The sequence below is a fragment of the Molossus molossus genome, unplaced genomic scaffold, assembly GCF_014108415.1.
Source record: "Molossus molossus isolate mMolMol1 unplaced genomic scaffold, mMolMol1.p scaffold_m16_p_11, whole genome shotgun sequence".
Classification (NCBI taxonomy): domain Eukaryota; kingdom Metazoa; phylum Chordata; class Mammalia; order Chiroptera; family Molossidae; genus Molossus; species Molossus molossus.
This window is the reverse complement of record NW_023425346.1, coordinates 51,280,689-51,304,897: the sequence shown is the minus strand read 5'-3', so window position 1 is coordinate 51,304,897 and position 24,209 is coordinate 51,280,689. Positions and strand designations below refer to the sequence as shown.

General features: G+C 36.1%; 1 protein-coding gene across 16 annotated transcripts in view; it reads left to right on the top strand.

The window, feature by feature from the left end:
* The window catches only part of CARF (calcium responsive transcription factor), a 66,552-nt gene that overhangs the window by 28,805 nt on the left and 13,538 nt on the right, over positions 1 to 24,209 (top strand). For 14 of the 16 annotated variants that reach the window (XM_036253534.1, XM_036253540.1, XM_036253535.1 and 11 more), the window contains 7 exons: positions 4,492 to 4,612; positions 7,974 to 8,117; positions 9,708 to 9,941; positions 11,962 to 12,124; positions 13,045 to 13,108; positions 22,277 to 22,407; positions 22,794 to 23,163. In XM_036253534.1, coding sequence (XP_036109427.1) covers positions 4,492 to 4,612; positions 7,974 to 8,117; positions 9,708 to 9,941; positions 11,962 to 12,124; positions 13,045 to 13,108; positions 22,277 to 22,407; positions 22,794 to 23,163 — 1,227 coding nt within the window. Of the gene's footprint in view, positions 1 to 749; positions 777 to 4,474; positions 4,613 to 7,973; positions 8,118 to 9,707; positions 9,942 to 11,961; positions 12,125 to 13,044; positions 13,109 to 22,276; positions 22,408 to 22,793; positions 23,164 to 24,209 lie in introns of those variants that run through there. The other 2 variants (XM_036253549.1, XM_036253547.1) reach the window with 2 other exon arrangements.

Here is a 24,209-nt window from a genome sequence, read left to right as displayed (position 1 = left end):
CGGCCCTGGTTGGGTCGTGTGGGTGGCAACCACTCGATGTGTCCCTTTCATGTCAGTGTTTCTCTCTCTCCCTCCCACTCTATCTGAACAAAATATCAAAAAAAAAAAAAAAAAAAAAGTCCTTGGGTAAGGATAAAAAAAATTAAATTAAATTAAATTAAGAGTTATATAGAATTTTATTTTATTTAAAAAAATTTTTTTAATTGATTTTAGAGAGAGAGGAAGGGAGAGGGAGAGAGATAGAAACATCGCTGAGAGAGAACATTGATTAACCACCTTCTGCATGCCCCCCCACTGGGGATCAAGCCCACAACCTGTGCATGTGCCCTGACCAGGAATCAAACCAGTGACCTCTTGGTGCATGGGTCGATGCTCAACCAGTGGGCCACACTGGCCAGGCAAGAGTTATTATATAGGATTTTAATATTAGGGTTCTCAAGCATCAAGTGTATTATATACAGTAGTCTCAAACACTAGTGTTTACTAAAGCAGTAGAATTTCAAACAATTCCCAGAGGTTCACCCTAGGACCAGTTAGACCCCACAGAACCTAAAAATAAGCGATTTATTTCAGGACAGTGTGGGTACTGATTCAGCTGGAAGAGTTGCAGTCTCATCCTGGACCCCTGAGGGTAGAGAAATACTTAGAGGAAGATAAGATAAATGTAACTTCTTCTGCCCAGGTTTATCAGTATTCTATAAAAGAAATGTAACATTTTTCACTTCCCTAGTTTTAGTCCCCTTCTTAACTTCACAAGCAGCCACTACGTGAATTTGGTGTGTATCTTTCCAGTTTGCTTTTATACTTTACCATACATGTTTGTATTCATAATAATATATTTTATTACCTTGAATATTTAAAAATATACATAAATAGTAAACTGTAAACATTATTATGTACATTTTTCACTCACCCTGATTTTTAAAATCTATCCATAATGATACTTATAGATCCCAGTTAACTCAATTTAATTATTATATAACAGTCTAGCATATGACCAAGCCACAATTATTTTTCTATAAATAATCATTTAGATTGTTTCCAACTTTTAAATATTACAAAGAATGCTATAGTCAGACCTCCACAATGTACATTTTCTGTTGGAAAGATGTATTTGTTTTTCTAGTGTATGTGTTAAAGTGGAATTACTGAGTTGTGAATCATGCCCATTTCATCTTTATAACATTTTCTCAGATTGTTCACTAACATGGTTTTACAGGTTCAGAAATCTCTTCTCTAAATTGTTTTTGGCTAGGTATGTTTTAAAAGTCTGAATTTTTGGACTGTAATAATGTAATATTATGAAATACTTCTAGCATGTATTCTACAGGCAATAACACATAATCAAACACAGTAATATTTTATGGATAGTCACACTATGGAATAAATCAAGACTATAAATAGCCTTATAAAGTTCAGGTCAAGTTTTGCAGGTAAATGGGTTCCAAAAATTTTGGGGTTTTTTTGAGCTTTTTAGATTCAGAAAGGAACACAAAGAATTAGTGACCTGTACCAATTTTTACTCCTTTCAGCAATGTATGAAAAGTTCCCTTTCCCACTTTCTATGATTTAGCATGGTCATTCTTTTAAAATATTTATATTATGAGATTTTCATATGTGTATCAAAGTAGAGATAATAATATATGAAATGCTATGACTCCATGTATCCATTATCCAGCTTCAACAGCTATCAGCCTGTGATCACTACTCTCTCATCTATACCCCAACCCACTTCCTTATTCCCCACCTCCAAGAAGATTTTTTTTTAATCCTCACCCAAGGATATTCCCCATCCATCCTCAAATAGAGTGGGATGGTTTGCCCTGTTCTGGATTTTGCTGATTCCATCTCTGTGGTGTAATAGAACATGTCCTTTATCCTCTGTACTTTCTGTAAACTGTTAGAAATAGAGGCTTGACTAAATGAAGATTTAGTCTTCATAAAAGTATTCTGCAAGAATTTCTTTTTTTTTTTATCCTCACGGGAGGACATTTTTGCATTTATCTTCAGATAAAGTGGGAGGGAGAGAGGGAGGAAGACAGAGAGAGAAACATCGATGTGAGAGAGACACATCGATTGTTTGCCACCCACACAACTGCAACCAAGGCAACGTGCCCTTAGGGGGAACCGAACCCAGGACTCTCCCGTCCCTGGGCTGACGCTCTAACCGGCCAGGGCTGCGAGATTATTTTATAGGTTCTATGTACTTAATTTTTTTTCTTTGTATTGATTATTATACAGAGAGGAAGGAAGAGGAAGAGAGAGATAGAAACATCGATGAAAGAACATTGATTGGCTGCCTCCTGCATGCCCCCCACTGGATTTGGCCCAGGACAACCTGTGCCCTGACCGGTAATCAAACTGGTGACCTCAAACTGGTGCATGGGTTGACATACAACCACCAAGCCACACCAGCCAGGTGTGTGTACTTCTTTTTTATTATTATTTTTTTTAATCCTCACCCGAGGATATTTTTTCCTTTTATCTTCAGATAGAGTGGGAGAGAGAGAGAGAGAGAGAGAAACAAACATTAACATGAGAGAGAAACACATCAACTGTCTGCCTCCCTCATGGCCCCAACCTGGGCCAGGGACCAGACTGCAATTGAAGTACGTACTCTTGACTGGAATTGAACCCGCAACTCTTTGGTCCTCAGGCCGATGCTTTAACCACTGAGCAAAAACCGGCCAGGGCAGGTTCTGTGTACTTCTTATTGCTACTTATGTGTAACACCTTTTAGAGATGTTAAGATTGATCAGTGGAGTCAGATGTTTTAGAGTATTGTCAGTTTTTAAAAAATGTTTTGCCAATCTGAAGAGTGTGAGATGATATTTTACTATTTTTTCAATTTGCATTTCCTTCTTTACTTGCAAAGTTGAACATCTTTTTATTTGTTCATTTAATATACTTTCTTTTTCTTTCTGAATTGACTGTTCATAGCCTTTGCCCATTTATTTGTTTGGTTGTTTCTTTGTTTTTTGTTTTGTTTTGTTTTTTTTATTTTTTATTTTTCATCCTCACCCGAGGACATTTTTCGATATTTTGTTCGGATAGAGTGGGAGAGAGAGAGAAACATCGACGTGAAAGGGACACATCAAGTGGTCGCCACCCACACAACCCAACCAGGGCCGGGGACAAACTGCAATGGAGGTACATGCTCTTAGCGGAAACCGAATCCGGGTCTCTCCAGACCACAGGCCAACGCTCTAACCGCTGAGCCAAACTGGCCCGGGCAGTTGTTTCTTTGTTTTTAAAAACTTTATTTATGGTTCTTTATATTCTGCATATTAATCTTTTGTTATGTGTATTATAAAATACTGTTTTTGAAACTTATTTTTACTTTACCTTTATTTATGGTGCCTTTTAAATACAAGTTTTGCATTTTAATGTCAGCTTAGGAATATTTTAATTTATCATTTGCATTTTTGTTTTTATATTTTAGAAGTTAGTTGTACCCTAGAATAGGACGTTCAGCTTAAACTCTTAAACTGTATAGCCCTGGCCAGTTTGGCAAGGCAGTTAGAGCGTTGGTCTGCAGTCCCAAGAGACCTGGGTTCGGTTCCCGCTAAGAGCATGTACCTCCGTTGCGGTTTGTGCCCGGACCTGGTTGGGTTGTGTGGGTGGCAGCCACTTGATGTGTCCCTTTCACGTCGATGTTTCTCTCTCTTCCTCTCTCTCCCTCCCACTCTATCTGAACAAAAAAATGGAACTATGTCCTCGGGTGAGGATTAAAAAACAAAACAAAAACTTAAACTGTATAGTTTTTACATTTGCTTATTTGTATTATCCTTTTCTATATAACAAATTACCCCAAACTTGGTGGCTGTAAACAACAAACATTTATTACCTCACAGTTTCTATGGGTCAGGAATCTAAGAGCAGCTTAGCAAGGTGGTTCTGCCTCAGATTCTTACAAGACCACAAATAAGGTATGGGCTGGAGTTGCAGTCATCTTATGGCTTGACTAGGGGTGTAACTTCTTCCAAGCTCACGCATGTGGCTGTTGGCAGACTTATTCCTTGCCACCTGGGCCTCTACACAGAGTTGCCTTACTACATGACCGATTTTTCCCAGAGAGAGCAATCCAAGCAAGAGAGTACACAAGACGAAAGTCACAGACGTTTTAAATAACCTAATATCAAAAATAGAGAACAAAGAGAGAGAGAGAAACATTGATGTGAAAGGAACACATCGAGTGGCTGCCACCCGCACAACCAACCAGGGCCGGGGACAAACTGCAACCGAGGTACACGCCCTTAGCGGGAACCGAACCCAGGTCTCTCTGGACTGCAGGCCGACGCTCTAACCGCTGAGCCACACCGGCCAGGGCTGTTTGTATATTTTAATTTAGTAAGACTTATTGCTGTTTTCTTTCCTTAAAATTGTGTAACGAGATTATAAATTTTGACATTGCCACCAAGTTATTTTTAATCTAATACCCAGAACAGATGGATATTTGATTTAATATCAACAGTTGGTTTTGGCCCACAGGGAGTAGAGCCGTGGTAATGGAGTGTCAGTATGGGCCAAGGAGAAAAGGTTTCCAGTTAAAAAAAATTAGTGAGCAGAAAAGCAGACCTTGTCAACTCTACAAAGCCACATGTCCAGCCAGGTAAGCTTTCTTTTCTTTTATTTCTTTCTTATTAAGTACTTATTTTTGAATAGCTAATATGTACTTTGTAAAGTTTAAGCAGCTCCAAAAGTTATGCAGTAAAGCCTGAGTTTCCTCTTACCCCTGCTCCCTTGTCCCTCTTTAAGGCAACAACTTTTTTTTTTTTTTTTTTAACTATTATTAATTATGCTTTATTTGTATTTTTCTTTCTTTTTTTTTTTGGTGGTACGTGCCCCTAGCGGGAACCGAACCCGGGACCCTCTGGTCTGCAGGCCTATGCTCAACCGCTGAGCCAAACTGGCCAGGGCGAGGCAACAACTCTTACCAGTTTCTTGAGTAATCTTCTAAAGATATTCTGTATATGCATATATATATATTCTCCTTTAGCCTCATAAATGTTAAAGATCTCAGTAAAGTTTGCTAATATTTTTGTTTTTTACTTTTTCTTTATTGATTTTTAGAGAGAGAAAGGGAGAGGGAGAGAGAAATAGAAACACCCATGAGAGGGAACATCAATTGGCTGCCTCCTGCATGCCCCCCATTGAGGATTGGGCCCACAACCTGGCATGTGCCCTGACCGGGAATTGAACCAGTGACCTCTTGATGCATGGGTCGACACTCAACCACTGAGCCATACCAGCTGGGCAATATTTTCTTAAAGTTAGGTAATAGTAGTGTACCTTCTTTTCTTCTATGAATCCACATTGATTGATTTTCATTCTGAATGCCTATTGTGATTTTTTTACTGCACAGCTATTATGCTTCAGACTAGTTTGAATGTAATGACATGTACTACTCTACACTTTGCTTTTATTCATTCCAAATATCTCAAAGTTACCATATCTAAAAGCACTGGTTATTTCTTAAAAAACTTTTAAAAATTTATTTAAAAAATTGAGATATAATTGACATATAACATATTAGTTTCATGGTTCCTTCTTTTTAATAGCTATGTGATAGTCTATTATGGCTGGATTATCATTTACTTAATTAGATAATGATGGACATGTAGGCTCTGAAAAATGTTCTTTATTATTATATTCAATATTGCAGTTAATATACACTTGTGCAAGTATATCAATAGGATAAATTCCTTGAAATGAAATTGCTAGGGCAAAGGTTATAATCTTTTTAAATGTTGACAGGTATTAGAAAGTTGCTTTATAGAGAGATTTTACCAATTATACTCATAGCAGTAATGTATGACACCAACATAGTAAGTTTTAGATAGAACAGGACTACAGAGTTATTATTGCTCTGGATGAGAATAAAAACTGAAACAATAAAAGATTTTTATAATGTCCTTTTCTTTTTTTTTTTATCCTCACCCAAGGACATTTTTCCATTTTTTGTTCAGATAGAGTGGGAGGGAAAGAGAGGAAGAGAGAGAGAGAGAAACGTTGATGTGAAAGGGACACATCGAGTGGTTGCCACTTGCACAACCCAACCAGGGCCGGGGGCAAACTGCAACCGAGGTACGCGTCCTTAGTGGGAACCAAACCCAGGTCTCTCTGGACCGCAGGCCGACACTAACTGCTGAGCCAAACCGGCCAGGGCCTAATACCCTTTTCTTTTCAGACATTAAAAATGTTTCCTATGATCAGATAAAATAAAGCTTTAAAAGATAACATGTAGCCCTGGCCGGTTTGGCTCAGTGGTTGGAGCATCGGCCTGCAGACCAGAGAGTGGCTGGTTTGATTCAGTGAAGGGCACGTACCTTCGTTGCGGTTCATCCTTAGCCCTGGTTGGGATTGTGCTGGAGGCAACCCGTCGATGTACCTCTCTCATGTGGCTGTTTCTCTCTCTCTCCCTCTCTCTCCCTCTCCATCCCACTCTATCTGAGAATAAAGGGGAAAATGTGCTTGTGTGAGGATTAAAAAAAAAGATAACATGTAAATGTTGGATTTAGTTGAGCTTTGGAATATTTTAACATCACAACTATGTCACAGGTTTTTATTTATTTATTTATTCATTTTATTTATATTTTTATCCTCACCCGAGGACATTTTTTCGTTCTTTGTTCAGATAGAGTGGGAGGGAGAGAGAGAAACATCGATGTGAAAGGGACACATTGAGTGGCCGCCATCTGCATTATCCAACCTGGGCCGGGGACAAACTGCAACCGAGGCACGTGCCCCTAGCGGAAACTGAACCCTGGTCTCTCTGGACTGCAGGCCGACACTCCAACTGCTGGCCAATGCTCCAACTGCTGAGCCAAACTGGCCAGGGCATGCATTCTCAAGTTTTTAAAGCCAGTTAAGAAGGCTTTTCATGTTTAATCTCATAATGTTAACTTTAGGCAACATTTAAACCTGACCATGAAACAAAATTTTCAACTGATTTTTACATAGGGTAATAAATCTAAAACTTTACGTGTGACTTGGGAGAAAACGTCTGTGAAGAAATAATTTTTTTCTCTATTACTCTATAAGTACTTCATGTGTTATCTTCTCTGATCATCAACTACATTGGGTGCCATGGGAAGGAGGGAGACTAAAAAAGGTATAAGATTTTACTTAATCATGGAGAACTTAAAATATTGTTTAGGTAGATTACTAAACAAAAAGTTTTAAAGAACATAATAGTATACAGTAGTATGGATTAACTGAGTATCTTCTGAGAGGGAATATATCCATGCAAACTCATTAACAGGGCAGGAAGTACTTAGATAAGGAAGCCTGGTTGCTGAAGTTTAGGTTGAATTTGGATAGGTACAGAATTAAAGGAAAGACTTTGTAGGCTAGGAGAACTATATAAATAAAGATATGATGTGATTGTATATTTGGTATCAGAGGAGTAAGAATGAGTCCTTCATTAAGATGATATAACCGTCATAGAAAAAGCAATTTTATATTTGAAGTAATTAAAAGTTAGATAGGTAAACATTTGGAATCATATGAAATGTCCTGAATTCTGCCAAGAAATTTTACTTGATTAAAGAGCAAATAGGTTCTTGAGCAGAGAAGTGCAAATGTGAAGAATTATTGTGGCATTAACTTGTCAAGTAGATTTAAGTAATGAAAGACTGGATGTCCAGAGGCCCAGAAGGTAATTCAGATGAGGTGTTTATGGCTTCTAGGAGAATGGAAAAGAGGCAAATTCAGAAGAAGGAAAAAAGAGAGAGAAAAAAAAGCTAATATCTAGAAATATTTAGATATTTTTACTGAAATCATGATTATTGTTAATTTGTTAAGTATTATGATGCACTGAGAATATGGCATGTCTTTCGTGTAATTCTCTGAATGCTTTCTAAAGTAATTGAATTTTTCTAAACTTTAATGCTTCAAATAAACTCTGGTTGATAAATTAGGTTTTCTTGAGATTACAATATAATAAAAAATATTTTTTTTCTTATAAAAAGAATTTACATTAAAAAGGTACAAAAGTTTCCTGAATATAGAGTTCCTACAGACCCCAAAATTGATAAGAAAATAATACGAATGGAGCAAGAGAAAGCCTTTAACATGCTAAAGAAGAACTTGGTAGATGCTGGTGGTGTTCTTAGGTATGACATTTATATAGTTCTTTTATTTTATAAATTAATTAGCTCCATTTGCAAGAATTCCTTCTGTAAGAGAAATTATAATTATGGGTTCCAGTTATTGAGAAATGGATTTTATAAAGTGGATGTCTCACTAGTAGTTACCTAGGTGTTAAAATGATTTACCACTGTGTCAGCCAAATGTCATGACTAAATCTGACCAAAGAATTCTGTATACCATATGGAAGTTTTTTTCCCAAAATGACAAATACATATTTGGCAACACATTTCACTATATATTTAATATTTTGTTTTAGACACTTGCTAGGGGCCAAACTTGCAGTCACCTGAATATTTGTTTTAAAGGCAGAGAGTTTATTTTCTTTAATTCTTGTTTTTAGCTCAACTTTCTTTCACTGGTTGAATATATTTTTTAACCTATCTTTGATTACTTGGGGCAGCCAGAAATGAATTCTAAGCCCTACATAAAATTTCATTTTATACCTTTTATACTAAAGTCTTTTTTCAAATTTAATTTTAATTTTTTATTAAATTTATTGGGTGACATTGGTTAATATGATTATATAGGTTTCACATGTACATTTCTATGATACATGATCTGTATATTGCATTGTGTGCTCACCACTCAGTTAGATCATCTTCCATCATCATATATTTGGCTCCCTTAAGGTCTTTCTTTTTTCCTTAAGGTCTTAAGTAAGAAGAAATGTTAGCTTTCTTTCTTATTTTTTTTTCATGTGTTAGTCCAGGTGAAAAATTTGCAATTGTATAATAGGGTTAAGGGTATGGACCATAGTTTTTTCATAGATGCATGAAAAGTGAATATACTCAATAATTAGATCTTTCAGTTTGGAGACCATTGTATATGATTTTTAAGTAGGCTGCATTTTATACAGTATCAGTTATTGCAAGCATTTTATACAAATATATCAATTAAAACAGTATCCTACCAGATCAGTTCATTTTCTTAGCATTTGTTTTTTTGGACTGCTCTATTATACGGGGGACCTGTCTGTATTCACCTTTTAGTTGATTGTCTTGCTCATTGGGGTAACCAGGAGCTGGAGTGCTCTAGAGGCAGTTTATTAAGCTCCTGTCAGAGGTGGTTCTCCCACATAGCTGAATCTTGATAGACTCTGAATTATATCCACTCTTTGGTTGGAAGGATAATAAATACAACACGGAAGTTGTAATCCAGGGACAAAATGGTGGAAGAATGGGAAAATACATAATTCAAAAAATGATGATACAGAAAGTCATTATTTTGAGATGTAATTTACATAATATGAGATTTAAAATACCATTTTTATATATACTTAAATCCTGTACCCTCCTTAACTTTAGGGCCATAGTAAAAAGTCTGCAAAAAACAAAACAAAAAACAAATAAAAAAACCCCAACAAAAAAAAAAAGACTTAAGTAATTGGGTTTAAAGCCAATCTTAGAAGAGTTAAACAGAGGACAATTTAAATTTATATTTAATATCATATAATATATATTTTTCTTAAAAGAGTGTTCCTTTTCTTGAGTATTAACATAATTACAATTCTAAACCTGTGTTTAGTAATAGAATTTTAAATATTTTCTCATCAGGTGGTATGTACAGTTACCTACACAGCAAGCTCATCAGTATCACGAATTAGAGACTGCCCCCCTCCCTTTGTCACCTTCTCCTTTTCCTGTGTCCTCTCTTGAAGAAGAGGAAACTGCAGTTAGAGATGAGAATTGCACATTACCCTCACGTCTACATCCTCAAGTAGCACATAAGATTCAAGAATTAGTATCACAAGGAATAGAACAAGTGTATGCAGTAAGGAAACAGCTAAGGTATAGTAGAAACAAATTGTTCTTCTATGTTTTTCATTTCTGTTTGTTGCTATAGTACACTTAACATTATAGACATTTTCCAGAGTATATGCTGTTAGAGTGCTTTCCACAGTGGCTTCACCAATCTCCATTCCCACCAACAGTGCACGAGGGTTCCCCTTTCTCTACATCCTCGCCAACACTTGTTGTTTATTGATTTATTGATGGTAGCCATTCTGACAAATGTGAGGTGATATCTCATTGTGGTTTTAAGTTGCATTTGTCTGATGATTAGTGACGTTGAGCATCTTCTTATATGTTTATTGGCCATCTCTATGTCCTCTTTAGAGAAGTGTCTGTTCAGGTCCTTTGCCCATTTTTTATTTGGATTATTTGTTTTTTTGTGTGTGTGTTGAGTTTTATAAGTTCTTTATAAATTTTGGATATTAACTCCTGACCAGATGTATTTGCAAATATGTTCTCCCATTCAGTGGGTTGTCTTTTCATTTTCATGGTTTCCTTTGCTGTGCAAAGAGATTTTAGTTTGATGTAGTCCCATTTGTTTATATTTTCTTTTGTTTCCCTTGCCCGAGGAGGTAGATCAGAAAAAATGTTACTACAAGAAATGTCTGAGACTTTACTGCCTATGTTTTCTTCTAGGATTTTTATGGTTTTGAGTCTAACATTTAAGTGTAGAACCAAAGATTTTTAAACCTCTAGGTCAAAGTACTTATTTCAAGCTATTTGAAATACACTATATTTTATTACAACAGAAGAATATGGATAGTTCTTTGTCTAATGAAATCTTATATGTAGCACTGTGGTCTAATTTTATTGATACTCAGGATATAACATTTAACTATTATTATCATGTGGCACTTACCATGTGTGTGTAAGGTGTTATGCTAAGCACTTCCCATGAATGAACTCATTTATTCTTATGACTATAAAATTGGTATGTTTATTGTCATTTTGCAGATGAGAAAATGGAGACTCAGAGTGGTTAAATAACTAGCTTAAGAGGTAGAGGCAGAACTGAATTTTAGATCTGAATCTACAGCCTGTGCTCTTTGCCCTGATTTCTGGTACTTGACTGACCTTGTTTGTACTGGTTATTGTGTAGTCTGATCAGAATAACATAATGAATATTTCCTAGGATTATTCCTTAATTAATACATTACTGTTTTATTTAGCAGATTTCTTAGACATTTTGTGTTTATTTCCTTTGAGGCATTGTTAGACTAGAACCAGAATTTGGTGAAGCTGTCTACTATTTACTAAACCTGAATCTTAAGTAAGAACAGAGGTGTAATACAGCTCTGTGCTATGGTCTGCTGAATGTAATGCACAAAGCATATATACATACACACACACATACATATATATAAAATTTTATTATTTCTTTTATTTATTTACCTTTATACAATTATGTGGCAATACTGCCTTCTATTTCTATCTTTTCTTTTATCTACTTATAAAATGCAAGCAGATCATATTTTATATGATATTAATTGATGCCTTTTGGAAGCAATAACATTATCTTTATGCAAATAATCTGAGTGTAGGCCCAAGCTCTCGTACTTACTAGGTAGGTGTATAATTTTGGGCAAATTACTCAACTTCTGCAACCCTCAGTTTCCTTATCTATACAGTGGGAATGCTAATTGTAACCTACCTCAAAGGATTGTATTAAGGCTTAAAGGAGATACTTGATGTGAAGTGTTCAGTATAGTGCCTGACCTAGTAAGCATTCAAAAACATATTTAAATAGAAGGCAATGATTTCTTTAAATTCATAAAAATGTAAAGCTCACTCTAAAATATACAGTTTATCTAACCAGTGTAAATATTACATTTCTTTCACCTGTATGAATTCTATGATTTAATGTAGGGAAAAAAACTAAAAGTAGGAAAATGTAAACTACTTATAAAGCTACAACCTTGCTTTACACATGTTTATGCTAAAAGAGAGCCTTGTCTCATGTGATCTAAAGTAAATTGCTAGATTATTTATGTTTTATTCTATTTTATATTCTCCGCAGAAAATTTGTGGAAAGAGAACTGTTCAAACCTGATGAGGTACCTGAAAGACATAATTTATCCTTTTTTCCAACTGTAAATGATATAAAAAATCACATCCATGAAGTACAGAAATCCTTGAGAAATGGAGATAATCTATGTAACTCGGAGATTATTCCAGCAACGGTATGATTACAGCTGTAATTCCATGTTTTATTACAGAATCTTTCTCAGCTTTCATTACTATTTGGACTAATAAAGATGGTTGCTATACAGCCATGTAAATAACTATAATATAAGAAAAATAGGATATTTTTTTCTTAAAATATAAATACAGATGATTTGACTAAATTTTTTTATTCCACAAGAAAAAGCAGTAAATTTTCAAATCTGACTATAATAGTAATAATAATCTTTATTTAAAAATCAACATAGTTTATCTCTGTAAAAAGTATATCTTCTTCATTTAACAGACATTTATTGATTACATGCTGTGTATATCTTCCCCTCTTTAAGTAGATGCGTAAATTTAAATAGTTCAGACTTGAATAAACAAGGTAGTAATGTTAATTCTATATGCCATCTATGGATATTAATGTTACTTCATACTGTGATTGTTTCCCTCTGAATATTGGTCATTTCTATGAAAATTTTTCCTTCTGAAGAGATTAATATAATTATTCAAACTAGTAATTATAATGCAGGTACTGATTATGTCATTAAATCTCAGTAGCAATATTCTTTGCTCTCCACATTTTTACTATCAAATTCGGTAACTGAACAGATTTAGATTTTTTAAGTTAGAGCTACTATTCTTTGCTATTCAGAACTGTTAATTATCCTCTATCCAAAATTCAGGAACAAAAACAGATTTGGTTAGCAATGCTCCTTGCCATCTACACTTGCTAACCAAAGTCTTGCTATCTGAACTTGGGAAGTTAATGCATTTAGATGGTGAAGTATACTTGTGCTTTGAGAATATGAACAAGTGAAGAGAGTAATTACAGAATAAAACACAGTTACACTATAACAATAATATGTGACAGTTGTATTGATGTTTTAAACTATTTTTCAATATTTTACTGAAGTGACTGTTCCCTTTTTAGCTTCAATGGACTACAGACAGTGGGAATATTCTCAGAGAGACTGTGACAGTTACATTTGCAGAAGGTAGGTTATCTTGATGTCTTTAAAATATAAAATCAAACGATGTTAAACTGGAAGACATTTAAGATATTATCTCATCTAATCAAATTTTATGGATAGGGAAACTATGGCCCAAAGAGACAAGGGCAACTATGTTAGGATTTATTAAAATAATTCTAGCTATTTGTATTTCCTCTTATAATCAGCTTTTATGCTTCTTTTTTCTTTTATTAATTTATTTTTGTTACAGATGCTTCTCCTTTTTCCCCACAGACACCCTTCTCCAGCTTTTATGCTTCTTTACGATTGAATTTTGAGTCTGATTACTATCACTGTTTACTGTTAATTTAGGTTAATTCCAATAGTAATAACGCTAAGATACCCTGACCAGGAAGCTATTGTCTCTTTTGTATGGCTTCCTTTTTCTCATATGTTCTTACTCCTATATTCTCTCAATAGCTCAAGCTTATTTCAACCCTTTTGTTCTCTCTTCTGGATATGTCTATTCTCCTCTTCTGCATGGCAAACTTCATTCAGTACTCAAATAACAATCTCTTTGGCTGTAAGTGTTTTCTTAACTTCACCCCCTGTGTAAAGTTAGGTATTCACTCTTTTGTATTTACCTCTTCATTTAATATGGTGTCTTTTGTTTACATATCTGTATCTTTCATTATGATTTGAGCTCAACAGGGGCAAGGATTATATTTTATTCAAATTAATATACCTAGTTCATAGCATGATGCCTGATAAAAAGGTAACTCCTAAATAAATGCTTTAGAATACATTTATGGAACTGTATAAATAGAATAAAATTATTTTTTTAACTTTTTAAAAAAATTTCTTTGGCTTATTAACCCTTGAGTCATTGACTACAGATTACTTTAAAATTCTTTAGCATTATTCATTTGTTCTACACATATTTAATTCACTGTGATAAATACTGGGCATACAAAAAACCAAGTAAGTTTCTTATTTTATTAAATTTAAAGTTTAGCAAGAGAAAAAGACAATAAACAAATATGTTCTAATTAATTACTCTTAGGAAAAGTGCCATGAGAGAGTTTTACAAAATATAACATAGTCTAGAGGGAGTAGGAAAGTGACACTTGAACAAATGACTTTTAAACTAAAAAATGAAGGATAAATAAGAATTTGCCAGTCAAAGGAATAGCATGCTCAAAGGCTAAGCAAGAAAGAGCTTGTTATATTCAAGGAACTTAAGAAAGTTAGTTTTGTTTTAGGCATAGATAATGCTTGCAGATAAAACTGAATAAGCAAAACAGGTTAGGAAGCTCTTTCGGCTATCCATTTAAAAGGTGACAGTGGTTTAGACTACAGTGGTAGCGTTTACATTGTAATTGGACAGATTTAAGAGTTATTTTATTTTTTTATCCTCACCTGAGTACATTTTTGCATTTATCTTCAGACAGAGCAGGAGGGAGAGAGGGAGGAAGAGAGAGAGAGAGGAACATCAATGTGAGAGAGACACATGGACTAGTTGCCACCCACACGACCCCAACAGGGGCCGGCAATGAACTGTAACCAATGTATGTGCCCTTAGTGGGAACCAAATCCAGGACTCTCTGGTCTGCAGGCCAATGCTCTAACTGCTGAGCAAAACCGACCAGGGCTAATTTATTCTTTGTTAATCCTCTCCTGAGGATTCTTTTTTCATAGATTTTTAAAGAGATTGGGAGGAGGGGAGAGAGGGAGAGAGAAACATCGATGTGCGAGAGACACATCAATTGGTTAACTCTTGCACGTGCCCCAACTGGGATCCAACCCACAACTCAGGTACATGCCCTTGACTGGAAATCGAACCTGTAACCCTTCGGTGCACAAGCTGACACTCTAACCCCCCGAGCTGCACTGGCCAGGGAAAATTTAAGAGTTATATTAAAAGTAGAACTCAGAGGCCCTGGTTATCAATTCAATTGGTGCAGAGGTAAAAGAATGAGCCCTGGCTGGTTTGGCTCAGCGGTTAGAGCGTCGGCCTGCGGTCCTGTGAGACCCAGGTTCGGTTCCCGCTAAGGGCGCGTACCTCGCTTGCAGTTTGGCCCCGGCCCCGGTCGGTTGTGCGGGTGGCAGCCACTCGATGTGTTCCTTTCACATCGATGTTTCTCTCTCTCCCTTCCTCTCTCTCCCTCCCACTCTACCTGAACAAGAAATGGAGAAATGTCCTCGGGTGAGGATAAAAAAAAAAAAAAAAAGAATGAGAATGATCTAGAATGACTCCTGAGTTTCTTTCATGAGCAACTGACTAGTAGTGGCATTTAATGAGCTCAGCAACATTAGCATAAGAATAGATATTGGTAGCAGCAGGGGAAAGTAAAACAGATCATGAGGTTAGGGTTGGAAAGCTTGCCTATTAGAGACCTTTCATTAGAGTGGATTGGGAGGAAACTTATGGGGTGGTTGAAGAGTGAATGAAAGTGAATGAAAGAGTAAATGAAAATGAATGTGGATTTCCCCCCCCTTTTTTTTTTTTTTTTTTTTTTTTTTATATTTGGTTCAGATAGAGTGAGAGGGAGAGAGAGAGAGAGAGAGAAACATCGACGTGAAAGCGACACATCGAGTGGTTGCCACCCACACGACCCAACCAGGGCCGGGGACAAACTGCAACCAAGGTACATGCCCTTAGCGGGAACCGAACCCGGGTCTCTCCGGACCGCAGGCCGACGCTCTAACCGCTGAGCCAAACCGGCCAGGGCGATTTCCCCCCCCTTTTTTAAAAATGAAGCTGCTTACATTATTTATTTTATTTTTTATCTTTATTATTGAAAGTATTACAGATGTTTACCCTTTTTTCCTCCATTGACCTTCTCCTCCCCACTCCCACCCCCCCCCCCCACCTTCCCCACACTATTGTCTGTATTCATTGGTTATGCATATGCATATAAGTTCTTTGGCTTATCTCTTCCTATCTCCCTATTTACCTTTCCTCTGAGGTTTGTAAATCTGTTCCCTGCTTCCTGTCTCTGGATATATTTTGATCCTCAGCTTTTTTTGTTCATTATATTCCATAAGTAAGTGAGATCATGAGGTACTTGTCTTTCTCTGACTGGCTTATTTTGCTTAGCATATTTTCCAGGTCCCTCCATGTTATCTCAAAGAGTAAGAGTTCTTTCTTTCTTATAGCTGCATAGTATTTCATTGTGTAAATATACCACAACTTTTTTTATCCACTCATCTACTGATGGGCACTTGGGCTGTTTCCAGATCTTAGCTATCGTAAATAATGTTGCTCATGAACATAGGGGTGCATATATTCTTTCTGATTGGCATTTCAGGCTTCTTAGGATATATTCCTAGAAGTGAGATCACTGGGAATATATCCTTTGATCACTGGGTCAAATGACAGTTCCATTTTTCATTTTTTGAGGAGCCTTTGTATTGTTTTTCATAGTGATTGCACCAGTCTGTATTCCCACCAGCAGTGTACTAGAGTACCCTTTTCTTCACATCCTCTATTTCTTTTTTCAATGTCCTGTAATTTCCTGAGAATAGGTCTTTTACTTCCTTGGTTAAGTTTATTCCTAGGTGTCTTAATTTTTTTGGTTGCAATGGTAAATGGGATTGTTTTTTAGTTTCCTTTCTGAGTGTTCATTATTGGTGTATAAGAATGCCATTGATGTTTGGATGTTAATTTTGTATCCTGCTACTTTGCCAATTTCATTGATTGAATGTAGTAGTTTTTGTTTGTTTTTTAATCCTCACCCGAGGATATTTTTTCATTTATCTTCCTATAAAGTGGGAGGGAGGGAGAGAGAAGGAAAGAGAGAAAAACACTGATATAATAGGGACACATCAGCCCTGGCTGGTTTGGCTTAGTGCTTAGAGTGTCAGCCTGTGGTCCAGAGAGACCCGGGTTTGGTTCCTGCTTAAGGGCACATAACTCAGTTGCAGTTTGACCCCTGGTTGGGTCATGTGGGAGGCAGCCACTCAATGAGTCCCTTTCATATCGTTGTTTCTCTGTCTCTCTCCCATTCTATCTGAATGAAAACTGGAAAAATGTCCTCGAGTGAGGATAAAAAAAATTAAAGAGGGACACTTCGACTGGTTGCCTCCCACACGACCCTGACTAGGGCTGGGCATGAACTGCAACCGAGTTACATGCCCTTGTCCAGAATCAAACCTGTGACTTATTGGTCTGTGAACCAATGCTCTAACCACTGAGCAAAACTTGCCAGGGCAATCTAGTAGTAGTTTTTTGATGGAGTCTTTAGGGTTTTCTGTGTACAATATCATATAATCTGCGAATAATGACAATTTCATTTTCTCCTTTCCAACTTGGATGCCTTTGGTTTTTCTTCATGTCTGATTGCTGTGGCTAAGACTTTCAGTACGATGTTGAATAAGTGGTGAAAGTGGACATCTCTGTCTTCTTCCTGTTCTTTTTTTTTTTTTTTATCCTCACCCGAGGACATTTTTCCATTTTTTGTTCAGACAGAGTGGGAGGGAGAGAGAAACATCAATGTGAAAGGGACACATCGAGTGGCTGCCTCCCGCACAACCCAACCAGGGCTGGGGACAAACTGCAACCGAGGGATGTGCCCTTAGTGGGAACCGAACCCAGGTCTCTCTGGACTGCAGGCCGACGCTCTAACCCCTGAGCCAAACCAGCCAGGGCTTCTTCCTGTTCTTAAGGGAAATGCTTTTAGTTTTTTCCCATTGTGTATGATGTTGGCCCTAGACTTTTCATATATGGACTTTATTATGTTGAGATATGATCCCCCTATTCCCGCTTTGCTGAGCATTCTTATTGGCAGGACTTTGTCAAATGCTTTTTCAGCATCTATTGATATGGTCATATGATTTTTATCTTTCATTTTGTTTATGTGGTGTATTCCATTTATTGATTTTTGAATACTGTACCAGATTTACATCCCTGGGATATATCCCACTTGGTCATGGTGAATAATTTTTAAAAAATATATTGTTAGATCTGATTTGCTAATATTTTGTTGAGGATTTTTGCGTCTATGTTCCTCAGCAATATTGACTTGTAATTTTCTTTGTTTGTAGTGTCTTATCTGGTTTTGGAATTGGGATTATGCTGGCCTCATAAAAAGAGCTTGGACGTCTTCCTCTTGAATTTTTTGGAATAGTTTGAGGAGAATAGGTATTCTTCTTTGAATGTTCAGTAAAACTAATCCTTGAGGCCATCAGGGCCCAGGATTTTGTTTGCTGGGATTTTATTGATTACTGTTTCCTTAGTTATTGGTCTGTTCAGGTTTTTTGATTCTTTCCAGTTGAATTTTGGAGGTCTGTATGATTCTAGGAATTTGTCCATTTTTCCTAGGTTGTACAATTTGTTGGCGTATAATTGCTCATAGTATTTTTCTACAAACCTTTGTATTTCTGTGGTGTCAGTGGTTACTTCTCTTTCGTTTCTGATTTTGTTTACTTGGATTCTCTCTCTCTGTTTCTTGTTGAGTCTGGCTAAAGGTTCATCAATCATGTTTATCTTTTCAAAGAACCAGCTTTTTGTTTCACTGATCTTTTTTTATTGTTTTTTAGTCTCTATGTCATTTATTTACACTCTAACCTTTATTATTTCTTTCCTTCTATTTTGGGTTTTTCTTTTTGGTCACTTTCTAGTTCTTTAAGTTGTGGGGTTAGAAAGTCTATTAGAAAGTTTTCTTGTTTCTTTTTTTTTTTTTCATCCTCACCCGAGGACATTTTTCCATTTTTTGCTCAGATAGAGTGGGAGGGAGGGAGAGAGAAACATCGACATTAAAGGGACACATCGAGTGGTTGCCACCCGCACAACCCAACCTGGGCCGGGGACAAACTGCAACTGAGGTACATGCCTTTAGCGGGAACCAAACCCGGGTCTCTCTGGACCGCAGGCCGATGTTCTAACCGCTGAGTCAAACTGGCCAGGACTCTTGTTTCTTGAGGTAAGCCTGTAATGCCATGAATTTCCCTCTCAGGACTGCTTTCGTTGTTCCCATAGATTTTGTGTTGTGTGTTCATTTTCATTGATTTTCAGGAAGTTCTTTATTTCTTCCTTGATCCTTCAAATACTACATTTGAAAAAACCGCGATAAAGTGAAGCCGCGAAAGTTGAAGCGCGAAGTGGCGAGGGACAACTGTTATTCTGCAGTGTTGGGGTGTAATTCTCTGTAAATATCAATTAAATTAATCTGATCTAGTGTGTCAGTTAGGGTCTCTGTTTCCTTATTAATTTTTGTCTAGAGGATATATCCATTGATGTCAGTGGGTGTTGAAGTCCCCTACTATGATTGGATCACTGTTGATCTCTCCCTTGAAGTCCTCCAGAAGCTTTTAAAATACGTTTTGTGGCTCCTATATTGGGTGCATATATGTTTATATCTTCTTGTTGAATCAATCCTTATAATATTATATAGTGACCTTCTTAGTCTCTTGTTATGGCCTACATTTTGAAGTCTATTTTATCAAATATGAGTATTGCTACCCCAGCTTTTTTTGTTGTTGTTTCCATTTGTTTGGAAAATTTTTTTCCACTCCTCTACTTTCATCCTGTGTGAGTCTATTTTTCTGAAGTGGATCTATTATAGACAGGATATATTTGAGTCATGCTTTTTTATCCATTCAGCTACTCTGTGTCTTTTGATTGGAACATTTAATGCATTTACATATAAGATTATTATTGATATGTACTTATTTACTGCCATTTTTATTTATTATGCCTATGTTTCTCTCTATATATATTTTTTGCTTATTATAGCAGTCCCTTTAACATTTCTTCCAGTGCTGGCTTGGTGGTGATATATTCCTTTAGCCCTTGTTGTCTGGGAAGCTCTTTATTTCACCTTCTTTTGAAGGATAGCCTTGCTGGATAGAGTAGTCTTGGATTCAGATCCTTGTTTTTCATTACTTTGACTACTTTATACCATTCCCTTCTGGCCTATAGTGTTTTCGTTTAGAAATCAACGGACAGCCTTATGGGAGTTCCTTTGTAGGTAACCTGTTGCTTTTCTCTTGCTGCTTTAAACATTCTCTCTTTTTCTTTAATTTTTGGCATTTTAATTATTATGTGTCTCACTGTGGGCCTCTTTGGGTTCTTCTTGCTTGGGACTCTCTCTGCTTCATGAAGTTGTATGCCTTTTTGCTCACCAAGTTAGGGAAGTTTTCTGCCACTATTTCTTCAAACCGATTCTCTAACCCTTGCTCAATTTCTTCTTCTTCTGGTACTCCTATGAAGCAGATGTTGTAATGTTTATGCTGTCCCACAGCTCTTTTATACTATACTGTCTTCCTGTTTCTTTATTTTTGATTCTCTGATTGAGTGATTTTTTTTCTACCCTGTCATCTAATTTGCTGATCCAATCCTCAGCTTCCTCCAATCTGCTGGTTATTCCTTCCAATGTGTTTTTAATTTCTGCTGTGTCATTCTTGATTTCCAATTGGTTGTTTTCATTGTTTCTATATCTTTTCTATGCGATTGAGCATCCTTGTAATGATTACCCTGAATTCTATATCTGAAAACTTGCTTATCTCCATTTCATTTAGCCCTTCTTCTGGAGAATTTTCTTGTTCTTTCATTTGGGACTTGTTTCTTTGTTTCACCATTTAGGCTGTCTCAGCAGGGTTTGGAGCCTGCCAAAATCTTCCTGTGGATATCAATGTTCTGCAGGTTATGGTTCCCTATGCTGAGTTTGAATGTTTATTGTGGACCACTTTTTCAAAAAGTTTGCTATGAAGGGAGTATGGAGTTGCGGAAAGGCATTTTAAGACAGGAGAGATCTGAAGAAATAGATGAAGATTGAGGTACTTGATAGATTTGGTGATGGGAAGTTGAGGAAATTTCTATCTGATAGCTTCTCTTTCCTCTTACGTAAGAGTGCTAAGATTGAGACAAGATTTCAGGAATGGTGGCCATGATTTTAGGAAAATGGAGATTAGATTCTTAATATAGAGTCAGAGAATCATTGTAAACTTGTCAGATACAGGTGACGGTCAGGTTGATGTTGATGATCATGAATGGGTAGCATTTGGCTTCACATTTATAGGCGGTGGAAGTCATTTTCATCAAGTTTTTATTTTACCAAGTGGATATGACCAAAGGACAGAGTGGGAACAGAGTTTATGATATTTACAAAAGTGTGACTAAAATAATAAACCCAGGATGCTAAGTTGAATGGGGAGAGAGTTTTATTAAGGAAGAGGTTGGTGGATCTGAAGAAAACTAGGAATCACTTGACTGGAAGTTCACATGAGGTTGAAGAACAGTTGTTGTGGAGTACCTGAGCATAATCCGTAAGAGAATAGGATGTTTGAATTAGAGATTTTTAGATCTAAAATAGTCCAGGGTATGACCATAGTACTAGTAGCAGAGTGAAGTAGAAGGGCAATTAGAAATGAAGAAGCCAATAAATGTGATAGTCCTGTTTAATTCTCTCAGTAGTCTTTTGAGGGAGATTCTCTTATTATTCTCATTTTACAGATGAGGAAACTGAAATTTAGAAACTGGGTTAAATAGCATGTTGAAGATTACAGAGAAAAGCCAGTGCTTCAATCTGTCCTTATTTGACACCAGTGCCATTTTTAAAAAATCACTCAAAAGCCAGTATGAAAACAATAGTTATTGGTAATTGTTTTTTGATTGATTTAAAGAGATAAATGTTTTTGAGTTAACATAAGAATTACATGAGAAGGAATTAAATTCCCTAAGGGAAATTTAAAAATTGAGATATTAAGACAGATTTTTATTTGTATTTATTTCTTAATGAATTATTGAAAAAAATCTAATACTGTTATTATTGAGGACTGCTTTATACCAGGCATTGTCCTGGGCACTAGGGTTACCAAAGATGTTTTAAGTTTGGTCTGTTATTGAGAAGCTCAGTAGTTTTTCCACATCTAGAGAAGTTTAGGTGTAATTCAGAATCATGGCATGGAAAATGGATTTGATTAGAGTTACAGATGTAGAGTCTTTCAAGGAAAAAAAATCATTTTCTATGTCATCCTAAATGTACTGAATTAAATTTCATAGAGGGTGATCCTAGAAATTTATGTATTTTAAACTTTACTTAGTGATCATGATTATCTACTAAGTTTGGGAAATAGTGGACTAGATAACTTTTTAGACTCCTTTTCAAACCTTTGAGCTTATTTCCTGATAGGGTTGTAATAAAGTATAGTATCCTAGAAGCCATACATTTTCTGTTTTAATAGTTTATTTTATTTTTTTATATAATTTAGGAAATTTGCCTGAAGAATCAACTACCACCAAAGTGGAAACAAATCAGACAAAGGGTTCTTTGTCTCCAGAACCAGCCCCTTTGCTCTCTTCACTTTCTTCATTTCAGCCAAAAATATTCACACAACTACAGGTAGAAATTCAGTAAAATAATCAAATTTGAGGCCCTTTTCTTTCTTTTTCAATCTCCCACCTTCTTCTCTTAGGGATTTTATAGATTTGTTATATAATTATAATAATGATCAAAGTTGTTTTCATTATTAATTTCCTGACATTTTGTATCTTGATTTAAGATGATAATTTAAGCAATATGTTTTGAAAACTTTGAGTTGACTATGCATGCAATAAAATTTAGTTGTCCTACTTTTCCTTTGGTTCTTGCTTTTGTCCTCACTTAATATGTATTTACAATTATACTATTATATTTTATTCTATTTTTGTATCAAAAGAATAATCTAGCCTTTGAGAATTTGCATAGTAAATTCAAACATTTTGATGTAACTCTTTTTGGTTTAAAAGGGTTTACAGTTGCAACCAAGATTCACTTCTCCTGATGGATCACCGGCTCTGATATCAGAAAATAACCACCCCTCCTCTAGTCCTTCAAGACTTCTGGATTCAGTAGGAAGTACTATAATGAATAACAATTCTCTACAGCTTGGTCAAAGTCATAGCCATCAAACAGATACATGCCTTACCCAAAACAATAGTATTGCGTCTACCATGGGTAACCTTCCAGGACTAGATCAAAATCTGGTTGCAGTGGATCAGCTGGTAGACGTTGGAAATGTTGAGGATACAGAGAATCTGGAAGGAAGCATTCATCGAATTCTGTTGGGAAATGTGCAGACCATTCCAATACAGATTATAGACAGCCACCCAGCTCTTAGTAAGTTAAAATCAAATTATGATTTTTTAAAACATGGGCTACCATCACTATTACATTACAGATAAAACTATCATTTCTACTCAGTGGGCTTATTATATATAAATAAATCAAGTAAAACTCCAAGAAAAAGGGAAAATTTTTTATTGGCATATGTTTTAATAACTTTTAAACTTTTAAAAGTTTTTTCTACACTGTAAGTATTCATTCTCTCATTACCTAGTTTTACATGGAAAATCTGTGGCAATGTCAGATCAGAAAGGTCATTTTATAATGCATGAAAAACATTAAAGAGACTTTGAAAGGAAAAGTATTTAGTGTAAAGGTTATGAAAAAATTAATATACACACAATGAAAATGTATGAAGTGGGCAGATATAAAGATTAAAAGGAAAATTTTGAGTTATGGACTTAAATATTGAATTCTATGGAAATTGCAGGGAAACTAGTAAGACTTGGAGACTGGGGTTTAACACATGACTTTGTTGCCTTCACTTTGTAGTGAGCCCAGTCAACATAGTAATAACTGTTAACTCCTACTTGACCTGTAATTTCTTTTTCCACAAATTGTTCTAGATTGGGCAATTTAGTGGGAAAAGATTTGCAGTTTGCTTTGAAGAGCAAAATCTTCATAGAAATTATCCTTAGAACATATATTTTCCCTCCATTCTTTTTTTTAAATCTTTACCCAGGGATACTTTTCCATTTATCTTCAGATAGAGGGGGGGTGGGGAGAGGAGAGAGGTGAGAGAAGAGAGGACAGAGGACAGAGGAGAGAGGGAGAAACATCGATGTGAGAGAGAGAGAGACATTGATTGGCTGCCTCCTGCATGACCCTGACCAGGGCTGGAAACAAACTGCAACTGAGGTAACCTGCCCTTGACCGGAATTGAACGTGCAACTCTGGTTCATAGGATGACGCTCTAACTGCTGAGCCAAACTGGCCAGGGCTTCCCTCTATTCTTAATCATCATTCTTTTGGGTAAGGAAAAGTGTGAGATAGTTCTTTCCAGAAAAGAATCATTGTCTTTTAAATTTATTGGAAGTATT